This window comes from Melospiza georgiana, chromosome 2 (assembly GCF_028018845.1).
Source record: "Melospiza georgiana isolate bMelGeo1 chromosome 2, bMelGeo1.pri, whole genome shotgun sequence".
In the NCBI taxonomy this organism is placed as follows: Eukaryota; Metazoa; Chordata; class Aves; order Passeriformes; family Passerellidae; genus Melospiza; species Melospiza georgiana.
The window spans coordinates 54,313,628-54,328,203 of NC_080431.1; the positions used below are offsets into that span (position 1 = coordinate 54,313,628).

Consider the following 14,576-nt stretch of genomic DNA (forward strand, 5'->3'; position numbering starts at 1 on the left):
TTGTTGTGGAAACATACTTTGTTAAGGTATCTAATTTCATAATCTTCTGTTGTTGTTGTTGCTATTTCTAAAGTGAGACAAGGTTTAAGGATAATTATTCAGAAATATTGATATAGTTTAACCATCTGAGTAACTTTCCTTTGCAGGTGATCTTGTGAATTAGTGTACCATCAATGATGGCAGAACATCCACCGTTACTGGATACCACTTCAATTATAAGTAGTGAAATCCCTCTTCTGACTTCCCCTATTGTTAGTGGAGATGGAGCACAACAGGTAAGGAAACTTCAGTATATATTTTTTCCTTCCGACACATCAGTGACATGTTGACATTGTAAAAGATAGTAATCCTTCATCTGGAGTACATTTGTGCAGCTTTAGGCATACATGTGTGTTAGAGATTGAGGTGGAGGCAGAACTGGTGCAGAGATAAGATTTGTAAGAAGTATGAAGCAGAAAAGCTGTGTTGTGGAAGGACTTCTTCATGGAAGAATGGGACCAAACAGCTGCCAAGTTGTCAAGCCATGATTGTGTTTTAGTTTGGAAGTTATATATTTATATTACTGCATGATCTTATTAAGGCAAATAAACCTTTTCCTATGGCAGAACATAGTAGCTGAGGCACAACATATGCTGATAACTGGTCTCCAGACTGATACTTGCCTGCAATGGGTAGCTTGAATGGTGGGACTTGCTTTTGTATGTTGGTGTCTGCCTGGACACCTGTTGAATTTGTATTTTGTGATGGCCGTGCAACTATCTAGTGCATCAGCTGCTTCAACCAGATTTGTGTCACTTGCTCATGATGTACTTTGTCCCATCATCCAGATCTTTAAAGAAGATTGTAGTCCTTGTCTGCCCCAGTGTCAGCCACTGCAGTAGATGGCTGCCTGCTCGACTTTGCACTGCTGATTACAGCATTTCGAGACTGGCATTTGGTCCAGTTTTCAGTCTACCTTGGTGCCTATGCTCTGTCCGTGCTTCATCAGTTTCTATGTTATTCAAAAGTGTCAAAAGCCTTGCTGAAGTCATGGTGAGCATTAGCTATGCTCTCCCCTCATCCATCAACCTAGTAATTTCACACTGGAAGGCCATCCAGGGTTGTCTGGCATTATTTACCCTTTGTGAATCCATAGTGACTACCCCAAATCATCTTTTTGTCTTTAATGCATTTGGAAATGGCTTCCAGAAAGCTTTGTCCACTCATCTTCCCAGAGTTAAAGGTGATATTGACCAGTTTCTAGCTCCCTGGGTCCTCCTCTTTGCCCTTTTTGGAAGATTGCACTGGTGTTTGCTTTTTTCTAATCCTTGGGAACTTCCCCTGTTCACCATGACCTTTCAAACATAGTTGATACTGAGTTGCTTGTTCTGCCCTCCATAAAGATAAGACTCTCAGGCTGTTCTGTCAAGCTTATGATGTAATCATGCAAGATTTTGAGTCATATGTGAGTTTAAAGTTCTTTTGGATAACCGTTTTCTTTAAAATGTTGTCTCTTTCTCCTGCCAAGGAAGATTAAAACTGGAAAAAAACAAAGTATTTCTTCAAATAAATCAATCTGTGGGAGTTTGTGTTAATCTTCTAATGGAAAAAACAACATGTATGCTGTTGTTGTCCTTTTTCATTTAAAACAAAAGGCAGCTCATTATGACTACTGTCTAAAGTGGGACTGGTAGTAATCGCGTGGATTTTTAAAAAGAGAATTTTCACTGGGCATTGGTCATCAATAAAGAAAGTAATTTTCTTTCCTAATCCCATTTCATGATAACTGGCAGTTATACACCACAATGTGTGTTTGTTCAGTGGCAAGAAACTTCTGTGGAAACCCTTTTTGCATCTGGTGATTTAAAAGCCATCAGTAGGTAGAAAATACTTTATATATCTGAAATATGGGAAATCCAGAATGGCAGGGACTGTGTTGTGTGTCAAGGTTGCCCAGTTAAGACTTAAGCCACAGAAAGGTCAGGCAGCTGCTTATTTATTTAAAAGAGTCTTAAAATCTTGTATGTTTGTTTTATATGGTACTTATGAAAGGTGTAGATACTGCATTTGAAAGCAAGATGTATTCACGTACAAAACACTGTAGTGTTGAGTCTTTTTTTTTTAATGTTAAACTTGGATATTAGTTCATTGTATTCCTTTGTTTTCCCTTGAACTTTGAAACAATAAGAAGGAAGAGGACTTTTGCCTTTATGATGGAGTTACTAATTTTTCTGTAAGTCCTTTTACTTAGCTACAGTACACACATTTTATAGTGGTTACTTCCTTGGTGTATTAAAAGTACTTCTCCAGTTTATTTTGTAACAGCATTGGTGTTGGATTGCATAAAATATAACTTAACCTGTAGAGCTGACAAAATTTGTATTCCTGCAATCAAAATTCAAAGCTGCATTGTCCATGTAAAGAAATGGATATTGTCTTCTGTGTTCATAGTGTATAAGTTGGTCTGTAGCTGAACTAATTAGTTTTAGTCAGTCCTGACTGAAAAGGTATTGAAAACCAGTAGAAAATCGGTTATTTAAGTATTTTGCTTCTGAAAACCAGTAGGAGATTCCTTATTTAACTACTTTGCTTCTATGATGGTATTTTCTATGTTAGACTAACTAACTGTATACTAAACTTGAAAGTTTTTATTCAGCTGTAAAACATCTGAGGATTTTTTTAAAATCAATTTACCCCTTTTTACATTTTACCAGAATTAACTCTTGTAATTATGGTGACTTAGGTTGTTTTTACTGCATAACTGAGTTACCAGACGGATACAGACCATTCCGTACTTTTCTGGAACAGTTCATATCTTCAAGATAATCTATTTCAAATACTTGAAGTTCTGCTAGCAGTGTAAATGTGAAATAGCAGTACAAATATTTGAACATGTTAAGATGAAAGGTCATATGCTTCAGACGGCGGAAGTGTCTGATCAGGTTAAAGCTGTAACTTTCCACCATGTTTTAAAACAAAACAATCCACAAAGTTAGAGGAATGTGTGAGTGTTCAGTCAGAAAACATGGGATCCTTAAACTGTGTGGATGTTTGTATGTCACTCAGTGCTGTTGTGGGAGATGGCCTGGTTCCCTGTCCCACAGAACAAGGGACTACTGTTAGTTTCATAGGATAAAACCAGTGAAAAGAAAAGGCAGAGACCAAGCCTGCTGGCTCCTCCTCCTCTGTTAAGCACAGTACTGCTTGATTTTACACCTTCCTATCACTGTGTTCAGCATGAGGGGATAATGTACCTCTTATGTCTTGATGCTGAGTAAGGTTGTAGATGGAGAATGGAGAATGGAATAGGATCTGTGATAGAAACCAAGTGGAAACTGGGAAGACATGGTATGAGGACAGAAATGCTTGAGGGTTTTTCACGTAAGAGTAGCTAGTACAGTGATGCTTTAGTGATTTTTGCTGAGGCTGGACAGGAAGGATGTGCTTGATTATGTGAGTCCTGATTTGGTGAAAGGAGAGGAAAATAAGAGGCAAGAGTTCAAACTACTTTAACACACTTATGTTAAATTGTTTTGGAAAGTTGCTACAGCACCCAGTGCTATTCCAAAACAAATCAGTAAATTGCTGACACAAGTGTGCAGCAGCCAAGGAGTTCTGGACCCTCACAGTACCTTCCCACTAAAACTAGCAGTTGCAAAGTGAGACATTCCTGTATGACCTATGTGTCCTTTATTACCAGAAAATATAGATAGCACTCTTAAAGAGCTTATTAACCATTTGCTTTTCTCTGGGGAATGGGACATAGTGTTTGACCTTTAGCTGACTTTATTTTTTGGCAAGGTATAGGGGTAAAGTAACACTTTTAGCTTGGGAGGTTGGATGCTTATTCTCCAAATTTTACTGAGAAATTTAGATGTTTTGGTTAGTTTTCCAAAAATCCCACTCTGTATGTCTATATGTGTTGTGTGTGTGTATATTGTGTGTGGGTTAAAGTAAGTATTTAACATCAAATCTACAAGTTAGTGTTCCTAAAACCAATTTCTTCTTTAAATATTTAAACTTCTGATATTGAAGTTGTTATTATTCATCTGTTGTCATAGGAGGATGCCTTCAGTCAGCTGAGTAATAGATGGCTATAAAACAAATTAAGTAATCCTCTTTTTTTGGCTTTCAAATTGTTTACATATGTGGCATTACAGCAAAATATAATGGTGAAGATGGTGTTGGGAAATATAAATCTAGACTAGATTACTAAATGAGTTTCCTAGGTTTTTGTTCTGGCACTTCTGCTTCTGAAAACCATATGGTACATTATCAAGTTCCAGCTTGCTTTGGTTTCGTCTTGCTGCTGAAAATCAAGCCTAGAACTGCAATATGTTTCATGATCTTTTTCCTCGACAAGAAAAAAAAATCCGTGTTAAAAGTTGTTTAACAACATATAATGTTATAACTGTTCTCACTTTCCATCACTTTCCATATTGTGCTCCTTTCCTTTCTTTTATCTGTGCTTTGATTTCACAGAACACAGTATGGGCATGGCTGCTTCTGTCCTTTTGCCTTTTGTTGTTTTTTTTTTTCTTTTGTACTTCTCCTTTGGCTCTCTTGAATTAGCAGATATGTGTAGTTTCTCATTTTGGAGGTTCATTGCAGTTTGTTTTAGTTGACAATTATTCTTCCATTGTTCAGTGACTTCATAGCACTGAAGCGCAGCAGAAGTGTGTTCAGTGGAACCATTGGAACTTTCAGGCATGCAATGCTTCAGTGCCAGCTTATGGAACCTCATTACCAAGCTGTATTTTTCCTCAGGATTGATTAGTACTTTTGTGTAGCAACCATCGCTGCAAAATACATTATCAAATGTATATGAGACATTCCTTATACAGAAAAATCTTTTCCATGGAAGTTTTTAACTGCTTGTTGGCTATGATTTTTAAAAAGAAATCACAAAGAAAAGCTAAAAATATGTGAGTTTTGATGACTCAGGATTGGTAGAGACTTTCTCAATCTGACTTAATCATGTTTTTTAGTAAGGAAGGGTGAAGTTTTTCTTAGTTAAGTGTAAATTTTTTTTGTGCCTTAGAGATCAGATTTTTTTGCAATTTATTTAAACTGTATCCTTGATTGCAGGTGCATTGAAAACTTGCTTTAAATTTCCTAGAAGAAGGCAGAATCCTCAGCAGAAAGTGAGGATTCAAAATTCTTTGATGTGTAGTAATGTATGAATACTATGCTGCTTTTGTTGAGAAGAAAGCAGCACCAGATTCATTGCACAATTTATACTACCATTCAGATATGTTTATTTTAATATTTTCTGTTTGAAAATAAATGTAGAAACAAGAGTGAAGGCTGTGTAGTTCATAGCCTTTTCTGTTTCTATTTGGTATGAACATTTGTGGAATGAAGCGCCCTCATAAAGCTTTTCAGTAATTGTCCTTTCTCTCTAAAATGTCTGTTTTCATGTGCATGATATGAATCCTAGATTAATTTTGGTCTCTGATACAGTGGATTCCTCCCAAGATACTTGAGGCATTCAGCCCCTGTTGAATTAAACTGTTCAGAAACTGACATTTGGGAGAATTGGATGACACATGAAAATTGAATTTGAAGTCAGTTAGTCACCGTAGGTTGCTAATACAGTCAATGGGGAGAAATAAGCATGTCCAGAAGATGATGCCATTCATGGTGTACAAAGGTGACTAAAGATCTGTACTTTTTTGTTCTCTCTCTCTTTTTATGAGGTGAGAAGGTGCAAATTGCCTGGAGCTGTAAGCATTGAAGTAGCTTCATTTTTCTGTGCAGTCTGCTGCAAATGGGTCTGGTTGCTGGGTCTGTGTGCTCATCCATCAATAAGGTTTGGAAGGATATAGTTATGCCTGAATAGTGTCCAGGACCCAGGCATGTCCCCATCTCTCCCTTCCCCTGTGACATGGGACTCTTAATGCTGAGTAAGCCATGACCTGAATGGCAGACTCCAAGACCTGCAAAGTCATCCCAAGAGCTTGCCTATGTTCCTTCAAATCCATTCTTAAAATACGTGAGAATTACACTCTTGGCAAATAAGTTATCTGAGGTACACCCTCTGCTAGCTGAAACTTGTTTTTTTCCCTAGGAAGCATTTCTTAACTGAGACAGTGGTCAAATGCTGGAACAGGCTTTCTAGAATTGTAGCCAAAGTCCCAAACCTGTCAGTATTTTAAGGGGCATTTGGACAATGCCCTTAACATCAGCTTGGTCAGCCCTCAATCAGTCAGGCAATTGGACTAGATTATCATCACAGGTCCCTTCCCACTTAAGAAGTCTGTCATATTCTATTTCCTAGAGATTGAGACTTTGCCATAAGTGGCTAAAATCTATGAGCCCTCTGTATGTTACAGAATTATTCACTTTATAGAGCAGGCAGAATGACATTCTCTAGAAACAGACTCAGACTGTAGTTTACATTCTGTAGCAAAAAATGGCAGTTGACTTTGTTTTTTCTCCCTCTTTTTGAAGTATAAGGTTAAAATACATGGGAAAGGATTGGGGTTGTAGAGATTTCTTCCACCAAGTCCTTGGTCCATTACTAAGTCATTCCAATCTGATCTAATTGAGATATAACTTTTAATTTCTCTTCCAGCTCAAGTTTGTATTGTCACACTGTTTTGATATACAGTGGTGCCCCATATTTACACAAAACTGGGTATATAGGCTACTTTTTCATGGTAAAAAAGGTTTCTTTAGAAGTGATATTGGATTTTTTTAACATTGGAATCTTTTTTAAGTAAATGCTGGTTTTAATAACTAGAAAACACTGTTCTTCCTTTGGTGCTTCCTTCTATACTGTATTTAGGGTAAAAAAAATAAACACATCCATCAGTCCTAAATGTTATGGATTTTTAACTTGCTATATCAGCAAACAGGATTCTGAGTTGTCAGAAGCAATGCTGAGAAATATAAAATTCTCTTCTAGTCCATATTACATTTGGGCTGTTGCAAATAGGCAGATTGATCAGGGAGGATGCCTCGAGAGGGCACTAGCCCCTGTGAAGTATTGGCTGAAACCTTAGTTAGCCATTGCTACCCATTTACTGTGCAGTGTGAGCTCTGTTTCTCATCCACTTCTGCTTAGCATCATGAAGCTGAATTCCTAGGGGCTCCAACCAGCAAATCATGAAATGAGAATGATCTGATTGAAGTATTACAGTTTTTATTTTTAGAGGTTGATGTGTCTAACCATGGACCGTGACCAGATGCCTCAGAAAGTTCCAGAGTTCAGTGACTGCCCTAACACTGCTTCCTTCTAATTCCCTGTAAACATGGATTAGCTTAAAACTTTGAAGCCTAAATGTTTGTCTATTGCATTATCCAGATTCCTTGAAACACTGCTGTTATCCTTATGTTTATACTTTTGCTGATTTAAAGATATAATAGTGGTATTATTTTAAGCAGCAAATTTTCTGTGTGCTATCTGCTAACCACAGACTGTGGAAATGCTAATGAGACAGATTGGGTTTGCTGTAAATGAGGCAAATAAAACTTTGCTTAGGCAAGCTGTGAGAATGTGAAAGAGAAGAGACAAAGAAGAAGCAAGTAGATCAGAATTGTAATTATTTCTTAATACTAAAGAATGAGACAGACACTGGGGAATGTTCACTGATTGGCACTGTAATATGTGGACACTAACAAGTCTTGAACATTTATCATTGATATTCAGTGCAGAACTTAACATTTATCTTTTACTGGTTCTTCTCAAAAAACTTTGTATTTTTACAAAACAAGGCTAGAAATCATCTTCATCTCCCCTTCTCAGTGATCACCTTTTTTCACTGATCATCTTCTACTTGAAAAGAAGGAGGAGAAGAACAAGTACAGTAAGAATTTTAAAAACTTTTCATTAATAAATTTGTTTTATAGGAAAAAAAAATCCCCAATTCTTGGATCTTTCCAACCTGCCTTTCTGCAAAGAGCAATGAAAGTTTATTGACATCTGACAATATCTTGTAGCAATGGTTAAAGATTTAATGTTTACTGATTTTATTATCTGTCAGCTGCCTTTTAGAAAAATGATGCAGAATTACTAGATCTGTCCTCTGAAAATACAGGCCTTAGAAGCATGTCACTGGAAAGATGGCTTCTTTCACTCCCTTTTTTCCCAAATATACAGCTACTGTCTGTGTAAGCTGAAATTCTTTGGATTGTATTTGCTTTTTTTCAAAATCCCAAGCACGTAAATTGCTATTGCAACATATTATGTAACAATTCTGTATGGCTTTCCTCCCTTATCCTGAAATCTGAGATTTGTTGATGCCCTTTACTGCCCATATCTTTACTCTTCTTCATGAAGAAAGTTTTGAACTCCATATCTAGAGCAGTTAGATCCTTATAGTCAGTAATAGCAGATGCTAGGGTAGAGAATTGTCTAGTCATAGGAAACCTGTAAAATGGAATTTGCTCAAAAAAATACAGTGGAAAATAGATTTACAACTTCGGTGTTTAAGAGTGTTGCTTCATGTTACTTGGACAAAGATCAAAGTCTATAGGGCACTTCTGTAAACAATGATGGGAAGCCTATTTTTGTCTGTCATTGATCCTAAAACCAGAAGATCATTTAAATTAAAAATAAATTCTAATATTTCCTAACAGATAACATGGAGATGTTGTGTGCTGAGTCTTCTATGAATTGGTGTGGTACAAAGCTTAATCTAAATTTTTCAAAATTCTGTATTGGTTAGTAGCCACTGTACATGTGGAGAGAGGAAGCTTTTATTAAGTTTAAAAGAAGATGGGAGGCAGAAAGATCTTTTGAAAGATGACTTCAAGAAAGAAGTACTTGGAAGTAACACTTCATGAAATTCATAAGCCTTTGGCAATTTAAAGCAATTTAAGGTACTGTTTTAATTTAGCTTTTATTACTGATGTCAGAAGTTCCTATTTAATAATCATATACTCTCTGTAAGGCCTGTTACATCTTTTGCATTTTTTCATTTAATATGTTTTTTAAGTGATAGTGGGCTTGATTATGGAAAAGAGTAGTTCATAGCCTCATTAGCCTTGTTATGATATAAGCAGCAGATTTTGAACATACAGTCAATGGAAAAACAACTTGTGCTGTATTTTTAACTGACATCACCTTAGCTCGACCACAGATGTGATTCCATCTGGCAATTTCTGTGCTACTAATGAATAAAACCACTCAAGTCTTGCAGTATTTTTTTACCTAGTAGCATGTAGGAACTTATAAATACTGTTGGACAAGCCCTACAAATGAGAATTGTGGCATAGGTGAGGTGACAAAGGCACAAATACAGTAAGTTGGTGTGGGAGCCACAGCAGTGTTGTTAATACCTTGAGTCTGCATCTAGTTTTCCTTGCTCACTGGACCACACTCTGTGGAGCCAACCTAGATGTAAAGATTTTCATTGTAACAAAAGATGGGTGGAAAAACATCTGCTTTGAAAACTAAAAGTATGTGGTTTTAATAATAAAATGGTACTGGATATGAATGACTGGTACTTTTTGCCTGGAAAGCTTTTACTTGGTAAATAATTTCATGCTGATCAAATGTTAGGAATAGGACTTGAAGTTAAAAGAAAGGAAAGTTACTTTATTTTAAATAGGCTATGGCTTTGAGTCTTTTTACATAAAGATGTCTGTGTCTTTGTACACTTACTTATTACATTTGAAGACATTAGATGTTAGTAATGTTAGCATTTTTTATACCTTAGATGACATTTAATCTGTAATCTCATGTTGTTGCATTCTGAATACCATGATGATTTCAAAGCAGTTTTCGATATCTTGTCTGCCTATGGGTTAGGACTTAAACCAATGGTTCACAAGTGGTATTTGAAGTAATTTCTCACAAGAACAGAGAGATGTGTGTTTTTCTCTGTGTAACTGTCTCTCTTCAGGTGAGGGTGTGCCAGTGGTCCCCTGCTGTTGTTGGGATTAAAAACCACAGATGTGAGGTTTCCAGAAAACAATACTGGATGTTTTCAGTTTAGCTCTGAAGTGGAGACTAATAGAGGGAAACCATATTTGTCAGCTATCTGAAATGTCTTTAATATTAATATTTAATAAAAGGTATTTCTGTCTATAGTATTATTTAGGGCAGACCTATGTAAATTATACAGCAAACTTCAGAAACATACTTCTTTCTTTTCATGTCTCTTAGTAAATGCATGGTATAAAGTAGCACAGTGTTTGGGGGAGTGCATTAGAATCCAGTTGATTATTTCTTTGCTATTTCTTTTTATTCTTTTACAAAGTATTTTTTTCCTCTCTTCTTTCTGGCTTACTTGAGAAATGAAGTCATAAACTGTACCACAGATTATAAAGTCAGAAGTTGGTTCATCCTGAGTTAGTATAGCCTATCTGGGAATCAGGAGGCTAAATTAAAAATGCAGTTATAAAACAGCATATATTTGGAAGCTTTGTTCTCTTAAACCCGAACCTTCTGTTGACTGACGTTAGATGATCCAGAAGCAGATGCTGCAGCAGCTATTTGTTGATTTAGTTGCTATGGTGACATGATACATTCATGTACAGCAGGAAGCTCACTGTACGTTGGCTAATTTGATAGGAAGGAAGGCTTGAGGTAGGTATTGCTGACTATATTGTTAATTGATCCTACCTTTCACATCCTGCCTCCACACGCTTGGCGGATGCACAGCTCTAGAGGAAGGTGAAGGGAGATCCTGCTGCGTGGCGTTCAGGTTTAGGTGCCCTGTTGACAGGAGGGGGGGCAGTGTTCCACACATCCCCGAAGATTAGCTCAGTCCTGAGTGAATGGAACAGATTGGAGCAGCCGGAGTGGTGCCTGTTGAATCTTCCTTCATCCTTTGTCACTGTGGTAGCACCAGTTGAATGAGAGAAATAAAAGGATGCGAGCAACAGTAAGTCAAAGTGCTAAGGCTTTTGAAATGGGTTATGAGATAAAGCATGTCACTAATTAACATCTTGATTGCAACTATTAGTGGAGAAAAATGTAATTGTTCTGAATACGTGCCCTAATGACAGAGCATAAATGTGGCTCTGCCTGGAAGTTGTGTCTTTTCTAGAAATACACCCTTTTATAATCTTGTTGCAGGCAGATTGTTAAAGATACAGTGTACATCTTAGAAAGAGCTTGGCTGTACCACCCTCTTAACAGGTTCAGTGTTTTAAAATTTTTTGAAGTCAGAATGACGAAGAGTATAGCTACGATGTTTTCCTAAATTTGAAAAATATTCAAGAATTAATCTACCTTTGTCCTTTTGAGTAAAAATCTTCTCATGAGTACTGCTGAGCTAATTTCAGTTGCAGTATTTTTAGACAAACCACTGCTTGCTGTCTTTTTTTTTTCCTGTTGATTTGTTTTAGCAGTGCATTTAGAAATACGATTTTTGTGAAGTCTTTCCATTATTTGTGATTGCTGACAATCTTTTGCTACTGACTCAGCGTCTATAACCATATAATGCTAAATATAGATGTTTTAAGATTAATAATAAACAAAACAAAACAAAAAAAAGGACCAAACCCAAGCCTGAAACACTCTTTTATTCCCTAGTAAAACATCTCACAAAATAGTATTGTTTCTGCTAGTATAGAAATGGTTTGTGTTTCTATTATCTTTAAATTATGGTTTTTAATGTCCAAGCAAACATTTTGGAACACTTACCTCCTTGCTTTTTAGGAAGTTTGTTTGTAGAAAAAAACCCCAAAACTCCCCATAACCCCAAAAAACACACACATTCTCCCAAGCCACTCCAGAATGAGGGAAAAACAGAACTCTGCTTTTTAGTAATATTATTTTGCTCCAACTTGTAATCTTCCTTGGTGTACAGGAGCAGTCTCTTGCTATGTAGTTACATTTAATTGTGCTTTAACCACAGTTTGTAATGTAACATACTCTTACTTCTTCATGTTATATATATAGTATTAATAATGACTAAAATTATTGTACCATGTTCTAGCTTCCCTTCCCCTTCCACTTTTTCCTTCACATCTTACTTCCCACATTTTTTGGTATTTTAACGTGCATGCCAGGCTAGGAATCGGCTTTGTTTCTAAAGGATTGCTTTGTTTGTTTGTTTGTTATGATATATTTAGTTTGTTATGATATATTAGCATCTAGGTATATATGTTCAGAGGCTTTTTGCTTGGTTGGAAAATTTGTCCCAGTTTTCACTCATTCTGGAAAAATATGTAAATTCACAAAGCATACCTAACTTATTTTAGAGGAAGATACAAAGTAACTCTTTCAGTTCCTTCCCCCTTCAGAGTGAGGTGGTGGGTGGCTGGGGAGAGAGAGGCATTCAAAATGCACTTTTACACTGAAATTCAGTCTGGTTCCTTTCGTTTTCTTGCCTTTGTGGCTGTAGACAGTGCTAACCTATGGAGAGAACAGTTCTCATGTGGGCTTATCCCACAACTTCACACATGACACAAATGTTTAATGTATCTTGGTTTCTTTAGTCTCAGTCAGGATTTTAAAAAGTAACCTTTTTTTTTTCCCCTTCAGGAAGCTGATAGTCCTTGGTACCGGAGGATGGGTTTGAGAGCCAAGATATTCTGGAGACAGAGCAAGCTTGATTATTTATTTTCCTTTATTGCAGATACAAAAACCTTTCTCCCATATCCCAGTAACTCTAAATTATAGTTTCAGTTTTTCAGCTAACACTTAGCTGTTTTGCAATAAACCTATAATTATTAGGAAAGCTAATTTTTTTAATGATGTTTTACATTCAGTAGCTAATAGCTTCTTTTACTGATAGAGAATCTTTTAATGCTTTAAAAGCATTTATTTTGACAAGACAGATTGTTACGTGCTAGGAACGATTTGAAAATTTGGCTGTAAATACCAAATTTGCAAACAAAGTTTTATTGTATCTGACTTGATTCTCTTGATATTTGTGCTGGCTTAGAAGAATCAGAAACTGTTTCAGTCAGTCCTGTCCTGTCAGAAATACAGGCATTATTTGAACATAGGCTCTAAAATGTGTAATATTTAAAATCATAATTATTTGGTAAGGGTAAGTTAAACTCTCTTCCATAAATCATACTCAAATCTGATCTGCAGAAAATTCTCCAAATCAGGAAGATCCTCATAACTGTATAGAGCAGTGTGAAGGAGAAGGTTAACACATGTCTTAATTCTGGATTTGTTTTGTTTTGTGTCTCTGTAAAAGAGTACCTAGTATACTTCTAAGCACAATGAATTTTTTGGGGATGTTGAGTTATTTTGTTGTGGATTTTTCTGGGTTTTGGTGGTTTTGGGTTTTTTTTTTACTTTGAACTAAATTCAAATTTTTAGAACCTAAACAATAAACTTAGAGTGTTATTAATATTTTGAATATGTAGATTTTTTATCAAATAAAATTTCTTTTGCCTTATAGGTCCACTGCATGTATGTAATTGATAGAAATGACAAAGTATTTTTGAGGCACTAGTTTTTGATTGGCTGTATGGCATGTATTTATTTGGGGAGGAAACTTTGCTCTTTAGCCTTTTAAATTTATTTGAGACCCGCTTTTGCACATATAAGGGTGAGCAAAAGAGAAATGTGTCAAACTTGCTGTGAGATCTTTTGAAGTTAGCTTTTAGAGCTCTTTGATTTATTTTATTATTTACTTATCAGATTTTTTTTTCTTCCACGGGGACAGAAATAGTTTGGACTTCTAATTGTATTTACTGTTTCTTCTATGGAAAGATGTTGCCTTAAAACAGTGAAGATGTTAATGCTTAGGGATTAGTCCTAATCTGTTTTTGTTTTTCTGCTCTGCAAGTCTTTCACCTCATCTAGGATGCTTTTCAGAATTAATCCAATTTTGATATTAGTATTTCACAATAATGTCCATAGGTTTATGTTTCCATCTTTCTTACTAACCACCTGACAGAGACCAGTTACTAATTGTGCAGGGCTATTTACACTTAGTCACTTTTTTTTCCACTGAAAGTAGCAGGGAAGCTTTTTCCTTCATGTTGCAATGTAAATACATATTAGTGACGGTGCCATAAGTCTAATGCTGCCTTTCTTTCCTGTCAGGCTGAAATTATTTTGAAACCTGTCAGTCTCCTGGTACATCACTACTACTGTTAGGAGGGAGGATGGACGTTCAAGTAGAGAAGCCTGTAGAAGTGTGTATCTTACAGAATGAAGGGTTGGTTTTAATTGTTATTTCAGTGGAGGTAATGGGCTTTTGGGCCTTAATTATTGTGCAAACAAACATATCCAAAACAAGATTAGCTAACTCTGTAGTTTAAATTCCATTCTGCCCTCACTGTGCTCCAGTGAAGAAATAAGTTAACCGTGTATTCTTCCAGCACGAGCAAAATCTTAGGGTGCTTATGAAAGTATTCTGTATACCTAGTGACAAAGATTAGTAAGATAGAAATCAGCTGTGTTTTGTATTGTTGCTTTTTTGCTTTTGAAAGACACTGCCATGACCATATTGGCAGAGTGAAATACCTCGAAGGATCTTATTTTGGCTTCTGCAGCCTCTGCTTCTTGCTGATAAAAATTACTTCTAGACCTTTATGGAGGTAAGTTTTAACATTTGGCCTTAAGTTCTTTCTTTCTTTGGAGCAGCCTGCTGAGTCAAGGTGGCTGCAGCTCTGCCTCGCACAGCTTTCTCTTCCACCTTTTGTTACTTGCATTCTTTCAGGTCTTTCTTTAT

General features: G+C 36.3%; 1 protein-coding gene across 3 annotated transcripts in view; it reads left to right on the plus strand.

Annotated features, from left to right (window-relative positions):
* The window catches only part of FNDC3A (fibronectin type III domain containing 3A), a 111,232-nt gene that overhangs the window by 16,881 nt on the left and 79,775 nt on the right, over positions 1-14,576 (plus strand). For 2 of the 3 annotated variants that reach the window (XM_058045423.1, XM_058045422.1), the window contains exon 2: positions 147-275. In XM_058045423.1, the coding sequence (XP_057901406.1) occupies positions 174-275 (102 nt within the window). In that variant the 5' untranslated portion in view covers positions 147-173. Of the gene's footprint in view, positions 1-146; positions 276-10,614; positions 10,815-14,576 lie in introns of those variants that run through there. The other variant, XM_058045424.1, reaches the window with a different exon arrangement.